Genomic DNA, 18,496 nt, shown 5'->3' on the forward strand with positions numbered 1-18,496 from the left:
AAGATAATACAACACAAAAGAATATGACAATAAACAATATCAAGCAAGAAACAAGAAACACATTAGCTGACATTCAGGCAGATTACATTACATCAATAAAATTTGTCAAAATTATGACATAACTGGGAACTTTTAAGAAGTTGTTTAAGGTGCTTTTTAAATGTGCAGTAAGTTGGACATTCTCTAATGTTTGTTGCGATGCTGTTCCAAAAATGACCTCCTCTGATAGACAGAACAGTTTATCCAAAGCTAGTTTTTCTATGCGGGATCTCTATATCTCCTCTAAATGAAGCTCTGGTACAACAACCTCTGTCAGACCTTGGTTTAATGTATGTAGAAAGTGAAGGTGGGGCAAGTCCATGAAAAACTTTATATTTGAATTATAATGGGATTACTCTAATTTTATTAGTTGTTTGTCACTCCAGTTTTGAGCAGATTCAAACCATACTGTGAAAATATAGTTATGTCTCAATTGTCATATATACAGTATATATATATATATATATATATATATATATATATATATATATATATATATATATATATATATATATATATATATATATCCCTTTTAAAATGTTATGAGTACATAGGTTAATTGTGATCAATCTTGCAATCACAGCAATATTATTTAATGTGATTTGTAATTAATGTGATAAAGTACCTCAATTTTTCAGGTATTGAATTGCCAAAAAAACATTCCCAACTAGATATTTTATCTATAATTAGATTTTTAATAGGTATTTTAACTACGAAAAACAAAGGGAAAAAATCCCGCACTTGCTCTTGCCTTGCCTTGCTCTTGCCTTTGATGTTATCGTCCAACGCACCTGCGCAGTAGAATTTGTTTAGATGTTCCTACAAAAAAATAATGGATTTTTTAAGAAATGTGATAGATATACAAAGTATATGGATATGCACCTTGATATAAGCGTTTATCCTATATTGCCCAATTCTTGTGTGCAGAAGAGAATGGCACATGTTAAAATCTCTGGTCTCTTTGTCCCTGTATCATGTAAACTGAGCTGTGGACTCCTGTTTGTGAAGAGATAACAATAAAAAGAGCAGAAGGTAGTAGAAATAGTTGCCAATAATACACTTGTTAAAAAAAAAAAAAAATTATAAATAATTATATTTTTTAAATTCTGAACAGCTATTATTTCAAATATAATATATAATAACAACTAATTTATGGAACCCGGAGTGTACCCCCAAAATAATAATATGCAAATACAGTAGGTTCTGATGGGTCTGAACCAACGCATGACTCCCGCCAAACACATTACAGCTGGCCAATCAGATCCAGTTGCTGCTCTGTGGGTTGGACTTCATTACATTTTTAGATGGCCCGCTGCTCATCTTTACATTGAATTGCACATTGAATTACAATTGTGAGATGACATGTGCCAGGCAGAAAGATAAGTAAATGTAATACCAAAAAGTAAAGTTAAAACGCTACAATTTATTTTGTCGTTTCATTTTAAAACTGAATTATTAATGAATCATTTACATTACAATGTGTCAATTATTTTATGAATTGATTAAAGTGAATCACTGTTAATAATAATATAATTATTCCAATAGCACATTCCAGGTGCCATAGATTTATTTCATGTCATTAAAATTGTTTATCCCGTTTATATGTGCCATACTTTAATTTAGATGAACAGGTAAGATCGCAAATAATTAGATTTATTTAAAGCTTTAGTGCATAACTTTTTGTTATTAATGAACATCCGTTACATTCAAGCCATTGCCAAATGAGTTGATGCAAAGCTAATTCCACATAACTCTCTGTATTTCTCAGTATGGCTATGTTCAGAAGATTGTGTTGAAACTCAAGCGAAAATAATTACCTCTTCTGAAGAGTCCATCATGTTTTTTTAATCCTGCGTGTCCTCCTTGGCTACTAGCAACTGCGTGGGGGAGGGGTTGGGGCGGTGCGCGATCATGGAAGGCTTGTATCATGTGGACGCGCCGACAGTTTTGTTGTGATTACTCTACAGAAACTACGCGCTATAGCTTTAAACCCATCTTGCATTATCAGCAAAACTGACCAACTGAATAGCTGCAAAATGCATTGTTTACTACCACCTTAAAACATTCAATCATGCAGTAAAGATTAGTGGTACGGGTAAATTATGATAGGAGTACTAGTTCTTGTCTGTGACATCACCAGCAGACAGAGCATGCCATTTTCTCTTTATTTTGACTGAATCCCTCAGTGCATGTTCAAAATGTGGATCTTTTTGGTCTACCTGTTTTGAAAAATCTGAATTTTCCCGTTAGCACACCCAACTGTGCACCTCTGTATCTCATTTCCCATGGTGCTCTCCTTGTGTCCCTGTCACTGTGTGACAGAGTAGGCACCCTGGGGTGACTTGAATGTTTAATGACCACAGCCTGAGGCACGGAAGCAGCTCCCCTCTTCCTCGATGTTCTTTTTGCTTACAGTATTGTAAGGAGTTTGCTCAGAATGACATCGGGCCCCTGTCATTTCTCCTCCTTACACTCTCACTTTGCAGACTGTTTAGTCCCCGAGCTGCCACTCCCCATTAATCTCCATCATTCTCCCTCTCTCACTTGTGCCTCTTGGCATCAGTATCGCCCTCGCGATGTTCCTCTCTCTCTCTTTGTCTCTGTTTTTTCATCGTCTTCTCTCTCCATCACCCGCTGTCTCTCGCCCCTTCTCTGTCTCTTTCTCCCATTCTGTCTCATCCTGTCATCCTCTCTTATCCCCTCCCCTGGTAGATAGATATAAGCCAAAGTCACATTGCATGTCAGCTGCTGCCGAACACACTTTTCAATCAGCATGTTTACACAGAACACACATTGTAATGCTGCTTGTGATTTGTGGGCCTCTGGAAGGCGGGCATGACTTGAAGTGAGACACTGAAACAAGGCTTATGATTTTAGGGGGGTTAGATTAGGGGGTTCGGCACACTAAAAAATCTAACACTTTTCTCTCTTTGATTTTAACGCACAGTTTTATTCTCTCTCCTCTTTTTTGTCTCTTCCTCTGATCTATTCTTTTTACCCTGCCAGGCCCTGGCCTTACACCATATTTCAGCGTGGTTTTGATCTTGTGATGGGAGAACAGCCCTCTGATCGCATTTTCAGGTAAGGCAAACTTCACAAAAACTTCTCCGTGGTGCACAATGCATGCTCTACAAAATAATCTACAGTCAAATAACTTGTTATAGTTCTGGTACACAAGCTTTGATTTCCTCTCTCCCTCATGATTAAGGGAGGATCATGAGCTCTGGCTGCAGAATGCCTTCTGTAGCTGCATCTGTCAGTTTTAAAGGTGTCATGTAATGTAGTGGGAGATTAGATTCTCAAATAGGAAATGCTGAGGCACTTCATTTCCTCTCAGGTCAGATAATCATTGTGTTCTGATTAATATTAAAGCAACATGTTTGTGGAATTGATTGGAAAAGAGAATTCATTTGGAAGGCAGCCATTAATAAGGGGGCAATAACAACATGTGTGAAAGTGTGATCACATGAACAGTCTCACACACATACTGTCCTCCACAGTATGATGACATATTTCAAAATCTATTTATTTTTTTATTTATATTCCATTTATTTTTTCAAAACCCAATTTTATTTGTGTGACAATGTCCCCATAGTAACCATTTCATTGAGACCATTTTTTTAATACTTGTCCTTACTGAAAATAATGACTGGTTGTTACCTCTTGGATAATGACAGCCTCATCAAACTCGTCAACCACAACTTAGAGACCTAGGGCATTCAGAGGATGTATGACTTTCATAGGTAGATTGATCATAAGGGGGTTTCTTATCAGGTTCCAGAACAGAAGTGCTTGCCATCCATTCACCAAATATGCAATTCTTCCAGAAATCTCTAAATGTCAAAGGTGTTTGATACCAAATCACAGCATGGGGTTTTTGTAAGATATTCTCTTGAAGGTCTTGGTATCTTTATGTGGTATTTTGGATGGGATTTCTGACCATTTTGATCAGTTTTTGAGTCGTCAAAAATGGTTAAATGTAGTACCAAATCTGTGTAACAAAGGTATTGTAATGGGAAGTCCCATATTTGTCTTTAAACATATCTTACTATTGACTTGTTTTTTAGTGTTTAGCTGTGTGAACTCTTTACCTCTGCTTTGATGTATGGACTCTGATAGCATAACTTTATGTTCTTCTGTGTATCTAAAGTGCAGAGACTGGCTTTTCTCGACCTCCCATTTCGGTCCCAGAGTTGGAGGTCAGAGGTCAGATGGATAGATAGTCAGAGTGGCTGTTAATTTTACACCCTACCTCTTGCTGTCAGCTTGTTAGAGGGTTAATAAGCAAGTGATTCTCCAAGACTTTTTGTTCATTCTCTCAGACTCTCATTATGAACTGAACCTTCTTTGCGCAAAAAATAAATACTTAAAAGACTTTGTTGAGTGAAGCATTATTTCAGATCTCACGTAGGTATTAGAATTTCTACCACAGTATTACCAAGAAACAGCTGCAACAATATATGAGACATAAGTGAGCATGAGACTGGCCATAATATACGCCCATCATAATGCTCTAAGCCCTTAAAGACTTTTTTCTATTGGGTTCCTAAAGGTCTTGGTGTCTCTATGTGGTATTTTGGAGGGATTTTTGACCATTCTTATACATTCTTGATTGGTCAAATGATTAAATGTTGCTCCAAATGTGTGCAACAAATGGTATCATCCCAAAAATTGCTACAACAATGCATGCGACATAAGTGAGCATGAGAATGGCCATCATATACGGCCATCATAATGTTGTACGTCCATACTTTCACAATTTATTTTTAATTAATTAAATAATCTTTATGTCTGATGTATGACTAGAACAACTTGGCACACAGTACTGAGCTGCATCTCCAGTTAATCTTCAGCTTCCCAGCTTTCAGATGATGTACTCCACTTCTATGTTGCATGTAGTGTTGACCTTTTATCAACCCCTGAACATCCACTGTTCCCCACTCCCACCCCTCTAAAAAAAGAGGGGGCGGAATGCTAAGAGGTTAACATGCTCAGTGACTTTTTGAACAGTGTTTCATGACAGTAAATATGCCTTTAATAGAGCATACATAGTTGGCAGGATGCCCCATCGCCTTGTTCTCTGGGAGCCATTTCACAAAGAAACATACAGCAGAGCACTTCTCTGTGACAGAGGTTCCTAACAAGGTTTATTACCGCTCTTCTTCCCAAAATCATTTGTTCCCTGGCTTGAGAAAGAGCAGATCTAACAGAGGATGTGCTACTGCCTTCATTACAAGTCCTTCCATGACAGTTCAGCAACAAAAAACAACTAAAGACTGTTTTTGCTACTGCCTACAATTAAAAGGAAACTCACAGAGTTTATTTGTACCACTCTACCAGCTGTAAGCATCGTCTTTTTACGTTAGGAACAGAGGAGGCTGGCACTTGCTAATATCTCCAGGAAGTGCTTTGATACATTGCCCGCCATGCTAGGTTTTCTAAAAGAAGTCTTTCACTTCTCACTCTGTCCAGCCGTGCAGTTTAAAATGTCTTTTTCCTCAGACTGCTCCCACCCAGCCATCCATTCTAATTTAAATCTTTTAGCCTCTAGCTTTGAACTTCGCCAAGCAACCCTGTCGGCTCCAGGCGCCGGAAAAAGACCTTGAATATTAGCGAATGCTTGGAGAGCCAAGGACTCATCATCATGTTTGCCAAAGCAGACATTACCATTAAACACAGAAGCAAATGAGGCAATTAGAATCTCAGTGGTATAGAGAATAAAATGTAACAAAGGAAACTCAAGGATGCGTGCAAAATTCTCCCATGTCAGAGGAGATAAATGTCGAGAGTCAGCATTCAAACACATAGCGTTTGCCAGTCGCACAGTATTAGCCGAGGGGAGTTCCTCTGAGGACTGCAAACATGTTTTCTACTCGACAACTATTTTCTCACGGGAGCTCTTAGTGTTTTCCACCTCCAGTTTCTCTTAGGGTGAACCAAATAAGTCATATAGCAGCACACCAGTCCCTAGTTGTCCATTATAAAGTAGTGCTCGTTAAGTGGCTGCTAATTTGTCCTGTGGTCACCCATATACGTCATGCTGCATCACAGGGAATTTCAGTACTCCTGCTGTACACAGCCCCATGAGAGATGGTGAAATGACTTATGTGAAAGATGGTAACAGCTTCCTGGAAAATAATACGGAAATATTACCATTTTAATAGTCTTATAATAACTTGCTAGAACCCAATGTTTGACAATAAATGGAAGAACAGCAGGTCTTTGATCCACAGAAAACTTGACTTTGAAACAAAGGGAGTAATTGGGTGGATGTAATTAAGTGTTCCATTTCCACAATGGTTTAATCAGTCTGTTCTTAAAGTGACTGGTAACGCATGGAATAGTCCTCACAATCCACTGCCCTTTCCTTTGCTTATGCTAAGTTAGCAATTCATTAGATGCAAATTGAACAGTTGTGAATGAGGAAATGTGTTAAGTCTGCACAAAAATGATTGTTAACCATTTAATCAACAAGTTCCCCTCTTTTGTGCTCCACGTAGTCATGCATAATTCATCAGCACTCATAATGCATTTGATGTTAATCAGTGTGCACTGTTTAGCTTAAAGTTGGGAGTACATTTCATCTGCAGAGTGTTTAAAGATTGATGATATTCATTGACTCACAAATAAAGAATTGTTTTAAAAGCTAATGTTCCAGACATCTGTTGTTTACAGATTTATAGCCCTGTTTTGTCTCAGGGGAAACTCCTTTTTGGCCCTTTTTTGTCAGGGTTTCCAGTTTGGTATGCATCACGTCTATTAGCACTCAGTGTCCTTCTGCTCAAGAAACAGTTATGCGAAAAAGGATACATTTGCTCAAAAGGTAATATAAATAACCTCTAAACAACTTGATGCCATTATTCTAAATCCCTGATGCAGCAAAAACATTGATCTTTGAAAAGTAGACATTTTGATGTGTTTTTGTACCACAGGAAGACTAGACCTTGATGGAGTGTTACTTTAAAGGGAAACTGCACCAGTGGAAATCACTTTATTTGTCAGCAGTTTTTACAACTCTAGAGCCTGGTGATAGCAAAGTGGATCTGTCAGTTGGTTGATCAACCACTCCACCATCCACTTGAGTTAGATAAAAAACAACAACTATATTTACAGTTATCATTATAGTTATTATGCTTGGTGTGGATGGCCCTTTAGTCTTGTTAGATTTAGCCTGGCTCTTCTGGGTCTTGGTCCTGAAATCAGAAGTCCATGTGTTTTAGGGATAATTAGTTAACGTCCTTCTATTTTGATCAAAAATTAGTTGATCAAACAATTAGTTGACTTAACCCTCCTGTTGTCCTTGGGTCAACCCGTTTTCATAGTTTTTTTTTATATCAGTAATATGGTTTTCTTTCGACCAAATAACATGGATGGTTCCAACGTTCGTCACAAGTCAAATTAATGATCAGTTGAATTTTGGGTGTTTTATTCAATTTTATAGCATTTGAGAAAAAATTGAAAAAGTTTCAATTCAAACTTTGACAGTCTGTGATAATCCATCAACACATGTTCCTCTGATCTTAACTAGTCAAAATAATTCATAATTTAATTTTTAACTGAAAAATTAGGCATCATTTCATATAAATGAGGTTTATTGACCATGGATTCCAAAAAATAAGTGTAAAACTAGTGGCAAAAGGCTGGTGTTAGTGGTGTATATACTAGTGGTAAAAAAAACATTAAAAACGACAAAACCCGGGAGGAAAACAAGTTGTATGGTCGGCGGTAAGACAACACAAGGGTTAAACTCTAGAAACTTATGTCAAAGAAAACAACACGCAACATTTAGTGATCAATAAACATTTTAGTCTAGTTGTAGTCAAGATGAGGAATGAGCCTTCAAACTAAAGAAAATCACTAACTTACTTAATAAAACACAGCACATGTTCGATGAAGCTTTCCAATCCTTTTTTCAAGGGTTTTCTTCAAAACAGGGTTAGTTTCATTTTGTGTTGTCTTCACCTCCATCAACTAAGTGCCTGACAACATTATAGAAAGGATTTCCAAAGAAATTGCGTTCGCTAAAGCCACCAGACTCCATGTAAATAAACAGTAATTTTAGCATCGTAAAATACACTTCATTCAAAGTTGAAAGAAACAAAACGGTTTGGGTCGTCTTTCCACTTTTCCAACCATCACAACTCTAGTTTTGGTTGAAATAAACACATACTTTACCGATTTACATGTGAAAATATGTTGGCTCTATACACGCTAAAAGTATTGTTTTTTTTAAATGGAGTCTGGTGGGTTTAGTGCTAGCGACTTCAGAGCTGTTTCTGGTTAAACAGAAAGGTCTTAAAGAGGTTTTTTAACAAGTCCTATCTCTGTAGGAATCTTTTCCATAATGTTGTCAGACACGTAGAATAATAATGTGAGCCTTTCAGTGGCAAAAACAGCATGTTTAGTGGACCAAATTGACAATGCACATTTGCCCCATAGGGTTACAGTGTTTACGCTTAACACTGGACCAATTTCAAAGATTGTTGTTCCTATCAGTCACTTACACAAAAAAACAAAACATAGTAAAATAGGGTCCAGGTTGAAAAAAAAATTAAATGACCCTTTAAAAAGCCAAAACCTGTAACCTCACTCCTCTAATCCACCCTTCCTGTCCTCTGCAGATTCACATACACCTTAGGGGAAGGGATGTGGCTGCCGCTGAGTAAAAGCTTTGTCATCCCCCCTGCCGAGCTCGCCATCAACCCATCAGCCAAGTGCAAGACGGACATGACAGTCATGGAGGATGCGGTGGACGTACGGTGAGATGACATTTACTGGCACCACTTACCACTCTTACTTTCTTGTGATGTTTCTGATAAAATGTTGATGGACGCTCCTACTAAATAAATAAAAGGTTCCATAAGGCTTTGAAGCAATTTAGGATTTTTAAGAGCGCTGCACCAAACTGAGCGGCACTAAAGCAAGTTTCTCTGCATTGCTGCACTGAAATATTACCAGCAGTCTCTGTCCACTTTGTATTGTTTTGTTTCTGGAATGCTCACAACACAAAAAAAACTACATATTGGCTTAATGATAAATATTTCTCAAGACCATCTTTTGCATCCGTCATACCCCAAAAGGCAGCTGTTTACTCACTGTCTCACTGATTTGTATTTTCACTTAATCAGCATTTTTATTTTTATTTCTTTTATTTCTTTTTTACTATTATTGCAGTGAGTATTAAGCAGCCCTTTGAGGTTGATGCAGAGGTTTTAGCGGTCATGATTCAGAAGGTAATAAAACTCTAACATCTAACACAAAATCAATTATGAAGACACAGAAAAAAACACCAAAAAGGAGCATAAGAAGAATTACTTATATTCAATATATTCAAAGCTATGAAGAGGATTTCGATTGTTTAAATGGTTCATAACTCCTCCGAAGAAAGTCTGCTCAGAGTGCAATGTTTGTGTCTGGGCTGCAGAAAGAGCCGCAAGTGAGCCAAAACAATACTGCAGTATTAAACTGGACTCAGCTGACAGCAGTGACACAACAGAATTATTTAGCCATTTTGCTTCGCTAGCAAAGGGGCGGGCTTAAGGATGGGGATGTTGCTCACTCTAGAACTTTGGTCCAGAACGAGACATCTTCATAATAGGGCGGCCATGTTATGAATGGGAGATAAAACATTTTATGGTTTCAATTGTCGTTTTTGTCACTCCCTAACTTTTTGTCCTACACCTCCTTTGGTCTATAACCGGGTAATTTCAAAAACTAAAGATTGGATGTTTTTGAAATTTCCTCTGTAGATAAAGCTTTGTTTTTTTGTCTGGAACCCCCCTCCCCTTTCATCTACAATGCTACCATGAGGCCAACATTCTGACACAGATACACAATAATATGAAAATATGGACAATGGATTCTACTGAGACCATTTATGTTCTGTCTGCTACCATGACTCTATGCTGTGCCCCAACTCCATACTACTAGGCCTGCGTGATTCGGGGAAAAATATGAATCACGATTTTTTAGCTTAGAATTGATTTCACGATTCTCTGCCACGATTCTTTTCTCACGAAGTGTAATGTTTATTGCACACATGAACCATGACAAAACAAAACAAATTGGCAGTACCAAACATAGATTTATTTTGGCACCTATAGCACATTGCGCATCACCACAAGCCTGTAAACATAGAGGCTTCAATGAATAAAGAAAATAAAGTACATACTGGCCATTTAAGTACAGTAGGCTACCAAAACACATTGAACTAAATATGGCCTACTTGAACATGTCTTTACATAATTAAAACATGTCAATGTCAAATGCTTTCAATAAATTAATTGAAGGAGAAAAAAATAAAAATAAATCGAAGTCAGTTAAAAATTAAATCACGAACAGGGGTGAATCGAGATCGCGATTTTATAACGATTTATCGTGCAGGCCTACATACTACTTACTATTTCTGAGCAGCGGCACCTGAACAATGAAACGTCGTCGATATAGACTACTAGGTGTACTACTATCTCCTCATACCCTTGTGAAGGACAGACCTATATACTTTTAACCTACTTTACTCAGTGGTCAGCAGCATCATGAATCACCAAGAGAGTTAACGTGACTGCATCTGGTGTGACAGTATTATGCTATAGCATACAGTCTGTGTGAACAGGATTAGGTAGGGAGAAGAGGTACGTTAATGTAATTAGTAGTGGGATTTGTCTTTTAGTGTATGCTGGAACATGCCCTGTCAACAAGTGAGTGTGCACAACCGTGTCAGATCCTGCCCTAATTTGCCGATGGTTATTTGCCCTGTGAAAATTATGTCAGGTAAAATTAGTCTCGCTCAAATGAATATCCCCATCATTTTTCTCATTAGCATGTAGGCACTCAAAGGTTTTTTTTGCCAGTGACTAATTTGAAGCCCTCAGATAACTGAGATATGAAGTAGCCCTACAACAAGAATACTATGAAATAAAACTGATTGGAAGACCAGGATTACATGTGACGCATCTAGTAGATGTTTTTCAACCCTTTTATCAAGAAAGGAGTGTGTGAGGTTTTTCAGAGGGGCAATTTACAGATGTAACACATGCATTATATCTCATTATATTGTAATATTGAGTTAGCAGTGGCAATTGTGGTCATCATAACTAGCGATATAAAAGAACAGAATTTGAAGAAACATACAATTCTCTAGTGTGTGGTGTTATTTGGCCAGGCCCGTCGCCAGGGTAAAATGACTAAGGGGGCAGGTAAAAATTGCGAGGGGGTGATTTTTTTTTTCATCATAAAGGTAAAAGTAGGCTAAAAATAACTAATTTACCCAGGCATTACCCATTATAGCAACAGGGTCAGCACTCGCCAATATTTCTTGAAGCAGTTAAGTTTTCAATTTTTGTCTATTTTTTTAAATAATTACGAGTTTTAAAACTCGTTACACGAGTTACGTCTAACTAGGATGTCTATCACTAGACTGTAACTGTAAGCACCTGTCAGTCAGCGTCTGAGGGCTGCTGCGCTGTAATGATACAGGTAGCTGGGCGCTCCTCGTCCTCAGATGAAGATTCCTCATCAGATGAAAATGACGTCATTGATCTTTCCCCGATCTGATTCTCCATCACTCGTGTCCAAATCTAGCTTGCTCTAGCTTCTAATAATGCAGCCACCCTTGTCGAAAGACATGTACACAAATCGCATTGCTAGGCTACCGGCAGTGGTCTGAGCTCAGCACACTGGCTTTTATAAGGGGGTTAAAATCATGGACATACAGTACGAATTAAGTAAGAGGACGGCTGGAGCGGTCGCTCTCTGTGTCAAATATTTCCCGAATGGGATTACATTGTTAGTAGTTGAAAGCCCCCACCATTCCATTACGTCAGAACATTACATATGTTTCTCTTTTAACTTTAACACTGAACATGGAACGTTACACATTACCCACAGCAAGATACACATGCATATTTCTACATCTAATCACGTCATTGGCAACAGCTGTTGATTTATGCCCGGCAACGGGAACGCATATATTTTCCTTTGATAATGTAGCCTTGCCTTGTTTGTGTTTTGATGCTATATACATTGACTACTTTATACTATTTAATATACTATTTTCAAAAAAGTCATGTCTGAAAATGATCAAATAGAATTCCCTTTCCCAAATGATGTTCAAGGTCAGTCTCATCCTTGAGTTTCAGTTCATGTTCCTCACTTTTATTTTTATGGTCATCCTAATTCCAAAAAACTTAACTTAACTTATGTTAGCACTATAGAATTGTCTCGTTTGTTTATTGCACAAAGGGTTCACGAATTAATCTGACAACAATATAGAGATGCTTAATATAAAATATGTGGCAATAAAAGAACAATTCTGGTCATTTAAAATTAATTTTTATTTCAAAATTCTATACCTGTTTTTATCAAAACAATTTTGATACATAGAGTCATGGAAACACTGAGCAGACAAGTATAAAAAACATTATTTTTGTATCCCCACCTCTTAACTTAAATATCTGACAAATACTGCTCTTGGAAATGATGCAGATGTTTTTTGTATCTTTACGTCTGCACTACTGAATCATATTTACTGTAAATTAATTCGGTTTTGGGCATGGTTTTGTAATTTTCTACCCCCCTACTCTATGTTTACACATTCCAATTCCCCCTTCTTTTTTACATTTTATTTTCATTTGGCAGCTTTCTTCAAGACGCTGTGTAAATAACTAATTTCCCTCTGATGTAGGATCTGATGAACACTCTTCAGCTTTCCCCAGGGGCCACAAGGAAACACTGCTAACACATCTCAAAGATGCTGATTTACTCTGCATTTGAGCTTTGTTGCCCCATGTTTGATGATCATTTGTCACTCGGTCTTGCTTCCTGGCAGATGGATAAATGGCGATGAGCTCTGATCTTTCTTCCATTGATTAGCTGGCGTCATGGCAGTTATGACTGAATGAAGAATCAGCCTTGGTTTTTGTCTTCTTACTGTGCTTCTGCAGTATCGCCTTGAGGTTGTATACAGAAGACTATCTTCGTGGTTACAAACGTGTATTATTTTTGCCTTTTCTTACATTTAAAGTTGAGACAAAACGCATTAATTGAAAACTCAGTATTCCATTTCCCCTCTGCTTCTGCATTATATGAATGCTAATTGATATCTCTCTCTCTCTCTCTCTCTCTCTCTCTCTCTCTCTCTCTCTCTATATATATATATATATATATATATATATATATATATATATATATAGCACCACGCACACTAAAGCTAGCATTTTAGAATTACCTTTACATTAAAATCAGGGTTTCTTTCAGTTCTTTGTTAATGGTAATTTTAACTTCTCTCTCTGAGCTGAATTACCAACTAGTGCAAGTAAATTGCAGGGGATAACTTGGCATTTAAACCTTTGGTGGTACTTTTAAGTGGCAAATGGACTGAATGATTGGTTCTTTATACAGCTTGTGTTGACGGGCATGTACTTCTAGCCCTCCCATTGTTTAGCATCCACGTTAATGGTGCACATAATTGAGGCCTACATTTATTGTCTCTTTCAGCTGCAGACTGCTGTCTTGGACAAAAATGTTAAATATTTTGCAGGAAGTTCTTAGTGCCCATTCATTTTAAGCGTGCCCTATAAATATGTTGTCAAAAAGCTTTATTTATTTTCTTAGTATTTTGAATCAAATTTTTGTGTAACATAATTAACTTTTTTCTCACTAGAACTTCTTTTTGCAGATGGAAATAATTTATTTCAAGGCTGCAGTACAGTATAATTAACTAAATTATTTTTTTTTTCCTTTTTGGATACATCTTTACTAACTAATTTCCATTAGGACATTTTAATTATTCATGTTTAAATGTGAATGTTGAAATGTCCAATCATTTCCTGCCTTCTCTCTACTAGCCTATATCCACGACGTTCCACTTCCGGGATTGCTCCAGTGCTGCCGGAAATTCCACCAGATTTTTAATCTTTTCGGCTGGATGTCCGTTACCTTCCTCTTTCTTTGTGTTGAAATTTTATACTCTGGTGGATTTATGAGGACTATGGTTAACTGCTTCTCAGATCTCTGCAGGGTAAATCCAGACAGCTGTCCAATCTGACTTTTCTGTTGCACGACTAAAACAACTTTTGAACGTACCCATGTTCCACCAAAACAAGTTCCTTTCATAGCACCGCCCATGTGATTGGTTTAAAGAAATGCCAATAAACCAGAGCACGTTTTTCCCCCCATCCCGGAATGCTGTGTGGACTAGCCAGACCCTCTTCCGCAGTGCTGTGGATGAAGGTCTGTCAATGCGAGATTATCTCTCTACTGATGACTAAGGCTGAGTGTCATTTAAAAAAATGACGATACTAGTACCCTCAAAGTGATAGCGATACTAACAGAGTATTTTTTTGTTTTCATTTGATACTTTTTTTCCTACCTAATTCAATACCAATCATGTTAATGGAAGCATCTCAGCACGCTGAACTCAAAATACACCATATGGGTTGTAGCTGCTGCGTTAGTGGGCCAAGCACACGGCTGCGAACAAAATCGAATAGGGTTGGGATTAAATATGATACATTTGACATCCTTACTCCCCGGACAATGACCTTTACATTTTGGACACTAAATATGCTGTTCTGATGCACATGATATGTGCTTGGCACATTTATCCTCCCAAAGGAATAAACCATTTTTTAAAGGCCCTGGACACCCACACAGGTGTTTTTTAGTTATTCTGGCTGATTGGACCTCTTCCCAGGACTGTATGGGTGTGTTTAGACTGATTGATTTACATCTCCCTGAGTCTCCTGTTAGCCTTGTTGCAGCTGTTAGGGCAAGACAAATGACAGCTTCATCATTCTCATTGGTAGATGAAATTTGTGACATAATAAATTCCCATCAAAGCTCTGTCCCACCTTCAACCTGAGCAAAGGTCTAATCAGCCAGAATAAGTGAAACCACCTGTTTGGGTCTTCAGAGGCTTTAACAATTATTGTTTGGGCATTTTTAGACATTTATTTGACAGGACATGTCATAAATGACATGAAGCAAAGGACCGCAGGCCGGAATTGAAATTGCGGCCGCTGCGGTAAGGACTAAGCCTTTGTACATGGGGCGCACGCTGAACCAGGTAAGCTACCCATGCGCCCTGGAATAAACCATTTTGATGACCCCATGGTTTTTCCTTTAGTACCACCTTTAAGACAAAACTAAGTTATTTTGGTAAGGCTCTAATGACAGCAAATAGGCAGTATGATGAATCTTTCCACCACTTTCAATTGGTTTGATTTTGTAACATTAATGTATGTTGTAGTAGCTTCATCAAAGAGGCACCAAATGTGGCTTTTTTTGTTTTGTGTGATATTTATTGGTATATTGTGTTGCACACAATTGTTGGATGTCTTGACTGTAATTGCAGTTCCCGAATAATTTAGCATTCACTCTTGCTGTGAGTTTCATCATCTGCCGAGGCTCTGTTCAATAGGTCCCCTCTGAATAAATGACAACAAAGCAATGGGCAATTATAAAAGAAAAATTGGTTTGTAAGATAACATCAAGTTGACTGAAGGGAAGGAAACTCGCTGTCTTTTCTCATTGGGAAGATGGGGGGGGAAAAAACAGGTTGCAAGAGGTTTATGGGGAACACCGAAATCACAGCAACACAAAGTAACTGCTCGGAGCAAGGTTAGAACACTGATTTCATGGTGTGTTTTATCTCAGAAGTCTACTACTTTGCATAGCAATTGTGCTGTGAAAAGTCATAGCTTTTCTCATGATGATTACACAGAATGAATTAAACATGCAGGTATTTGTAATTCATGAAAATTGGTATCTCTCCATTAAGTGAAAAAGAGAGCAGGGTGTCACAGGACTTAAGTCTTTCAAAGCAGAATGTTCAGGAAGCACTTTGACAGTTCCTCTTTTTTTGGTTCCCCAGACACATGAAACATGATCTAAAGAAATGTGATATCTTAATCACTTTTCATGGAAGCAAATTGCTGACAGCGAGGCATTACTAATTGAATACTGAATTTCCCTCGGAATCATTAGCTCGTTTGGTGGAGATATAACTTATAAATGACACCATGTTTCGGTATAAAGTAACAATTGTAAAGTAAATCTAGTTATTTTTGTCAAACCCTTCCTACCCCTGTCTACTAATATCTGAATTTATTAGATATCAATAAATGGGGATGGGGCATCTTTATATCTGTTATGCATAATTATGCTAATTACTCTACATTAAAGACTAGTGGTACAAACAAACAGTCAAAGTTCCTGGTTACAGTAGAAAATCACACTGCCAAATTGGCGGTGCATGAAGCTTGGTGATGTAGTGACTACTTGCAAAGTTGATTTGCAAACTACTGTGTGAATTACTTGCAAACAGACAATTCCTGTTTTATGATCTCAAACCATGGTGCATCTCTGTTGTGAAGCAGTTTAAACTCTAGGGTTATATAAAATGGCTTGTACAACACTGATAATATAAAAGCTATCTGCATCTGTTCTCTCTGGGTCCTTTTACACCTACCTTGTTTGGCCCTCTCTGGATTTTCCAGTTTGATACAAACCAAAATTAAAGGTGTGAAACCTCCCACGGACCATGGTCCGGACCAAACAGCCTTGGTCCGACCAGAAGAGTTGGTCTTAGTACGGATCACATGGAACAATGGTTCGGTTCGTTTCTAGTGTGAAAATACTATGGATGGATTGGATGGTTTTGGCTTTCGGTCTAATTCCAGGAAGTTCTGGCAGGCTATCATCAGAATCGAACAAAAGGAAAAACAACGCAAAAAATGAAATACAGTAGCACTTGGGGAGAGGAAGAGACACATTTTTTAACTGACATTTGGTCCGAATTCTTTATAAAGATTCAGTTGGAAATAACTCACAAAAAATTCCAACGCTTTTCAATTATTTTCTGAGAGAATGAGAGAGAGGATACGAGAATGTGAGAGAGCCTGTCTACAAACCAATCATTTGCAAGTAAACAACTCACGTAGGTCATGACAGGATGTAGGTATGTCATTTTGTTCTTTAGTGCGCTTGCATAATTGCAATTTGAAGCCAAAACAAACCGGATTGAACATATACAATGTAAAAAAAAAACTGTCAAGACCACTTCATTTTTGATCAACAATGCAGATTTGTAGCAACATAGTCTCGCATTGCCAGACCTTCCTCCACAGCGCTGTGGAGGAGGGTCTGGCTAGTCCACACAGGATTCCGGGATGGGAGAAAAACGTGCTCTGGTTTTTTGGCATGTCTTTAAACCAATCACAATCGTCATGGGCGGCGCTAAGTGCCACACGGAGCCCCGGTGCCGCTGCAAAAAAGCTTGGGTTAGGAACTTGTTTGGGTTTTAATCGTGCAACAGAAAACTCAGATTGGACAGATAGTCTAGCTAGCTGTCTGGATTTACCCTGCAGAGATCTGAGGAGCAGTTAACCATAGTCATAAATCCACAGGAGTTTAAAATTACAACACAAAGAAAGCGAAAGGTACATGGACATCCGGCTGAGTTGTAAGACATCCGGCGAAATTTCCGGCGACACCTGAACAATCTCGGAAGTGGAACGTTGTGGATATAGACTAGTAGCAACTTAACATAAGCTGAAAATCTTGGTTTTGTTGACTTTCAGTGGTTTAACTCATCCTCTTCCTGCAGTGATGTAGAAGTGTACTCCACAGTGAGTCAGTTCACCATGATATAATAATATATTTGTTGTAAAAGTGGTTATAGGTGTAACACTTTTGACCACACCAGCCAGCTGACAGTCTCTCATTTACCTGGCAAGCCTCAATAAATGGTGCATTGTAAACTCAGAGCTCAAATCAGCCCTCTGTAGTATACCCCCAAAAATGCACACAACTAAACCAGGATCTCTTTTTTGTCACCCATTTCTGCTGTAACAGAGAGGAATTGATGATCAGTTCATCCTTTGACTCGTTGGAGGTTCTCCTGGACTCATTTGGGCCTGTCAGAGACTGCACCAAAGACAACGGAGGCTGCAGCCGCAACTTCCGCTGCATATCTGACCGAAAGCTGGACTCCACCGGATGTGTGGTGAGTCATCTTACTTTTATTAAACTCTGGCTGACAGCTGCCGTACTGTACATTAGCTACCACAGCAGAACGTGACCCTTTCCCCTAGATTTCTATATCATTCAAATTCAAAGTACTCTACAGTGTGCTATACAGTCTGTACAGACCCTTTTAAGATTGATACAATATGAGGGCATGACACAGAATGTCTTTACCTCCAACACTTAGGGATTTTTGATCTAAAGCCCATTTATTTGACCTCTTCACTGTTGTTTCATATTCTAATGTATGCATATTCTGTTATGGCCATCAGTGTTTAAGTTCAGCTACCTCTTTAAATATTAAAGAGCACTTATCTGCTGACCAAGATGACCCATATCAAGGACAAGCAGCAGACCTGCACTCTGTAATGTGTCTGAGTAGACAGTTTAACTTCGCCTCTTGTCATGTATGCCTCTTAAGCCGACAACACAT

General features: G+C 38.2%; 1 protein-coding gene across 7 annotated transcripts in view; it reads left to right on the forward strand.

The window, feature by feature from the left end:
- astn1 (astrotactin 1) overlaps nt 1-18,496 on the forward strand; it is a 522,070-nt gene that overhangs the window by 152,739 nt on the left and 350,835 nt on the right. For all 7 annotated transcript variants that reach the window (XR_004898191.1, XM_036004756.1, XM_036004754.1 and 4 more), the window contains 3 exons: nt 3,046-3,120; nt 8,661-8,798; nt 17,893-18,043. Coding sequence is in view for 6 of the 7 variants with exons in the window: in XM_036004756.1 (XP_035860649.1) it covers nt 3,046-3,120; nt 8,661-8,798; nt 17,893-18,043 (364 nt within the window). In the remaining variant the exon portion in view is untranslated. The remainder of the gene's footprint in view (nt 1-3,045; nt 3,121-8,660; nt 8,799-17,892; nt 18,044-18,496) is intronic.

This window comes from Sander lucioperca, chromosome 9 (genome assembly GCF_008315115.2).
Source record: "Sander lucioperca isolate FBNREF2018 chromosome 9, SLUC_FBN_1.2, whole genome shotgun sequence".
NCBI classification, from domain to species: Eukaryota; Metazoa; Chordata; class Actinopteri; order Perciformes; family Percidae; genus Sander; species Sander lucioperca.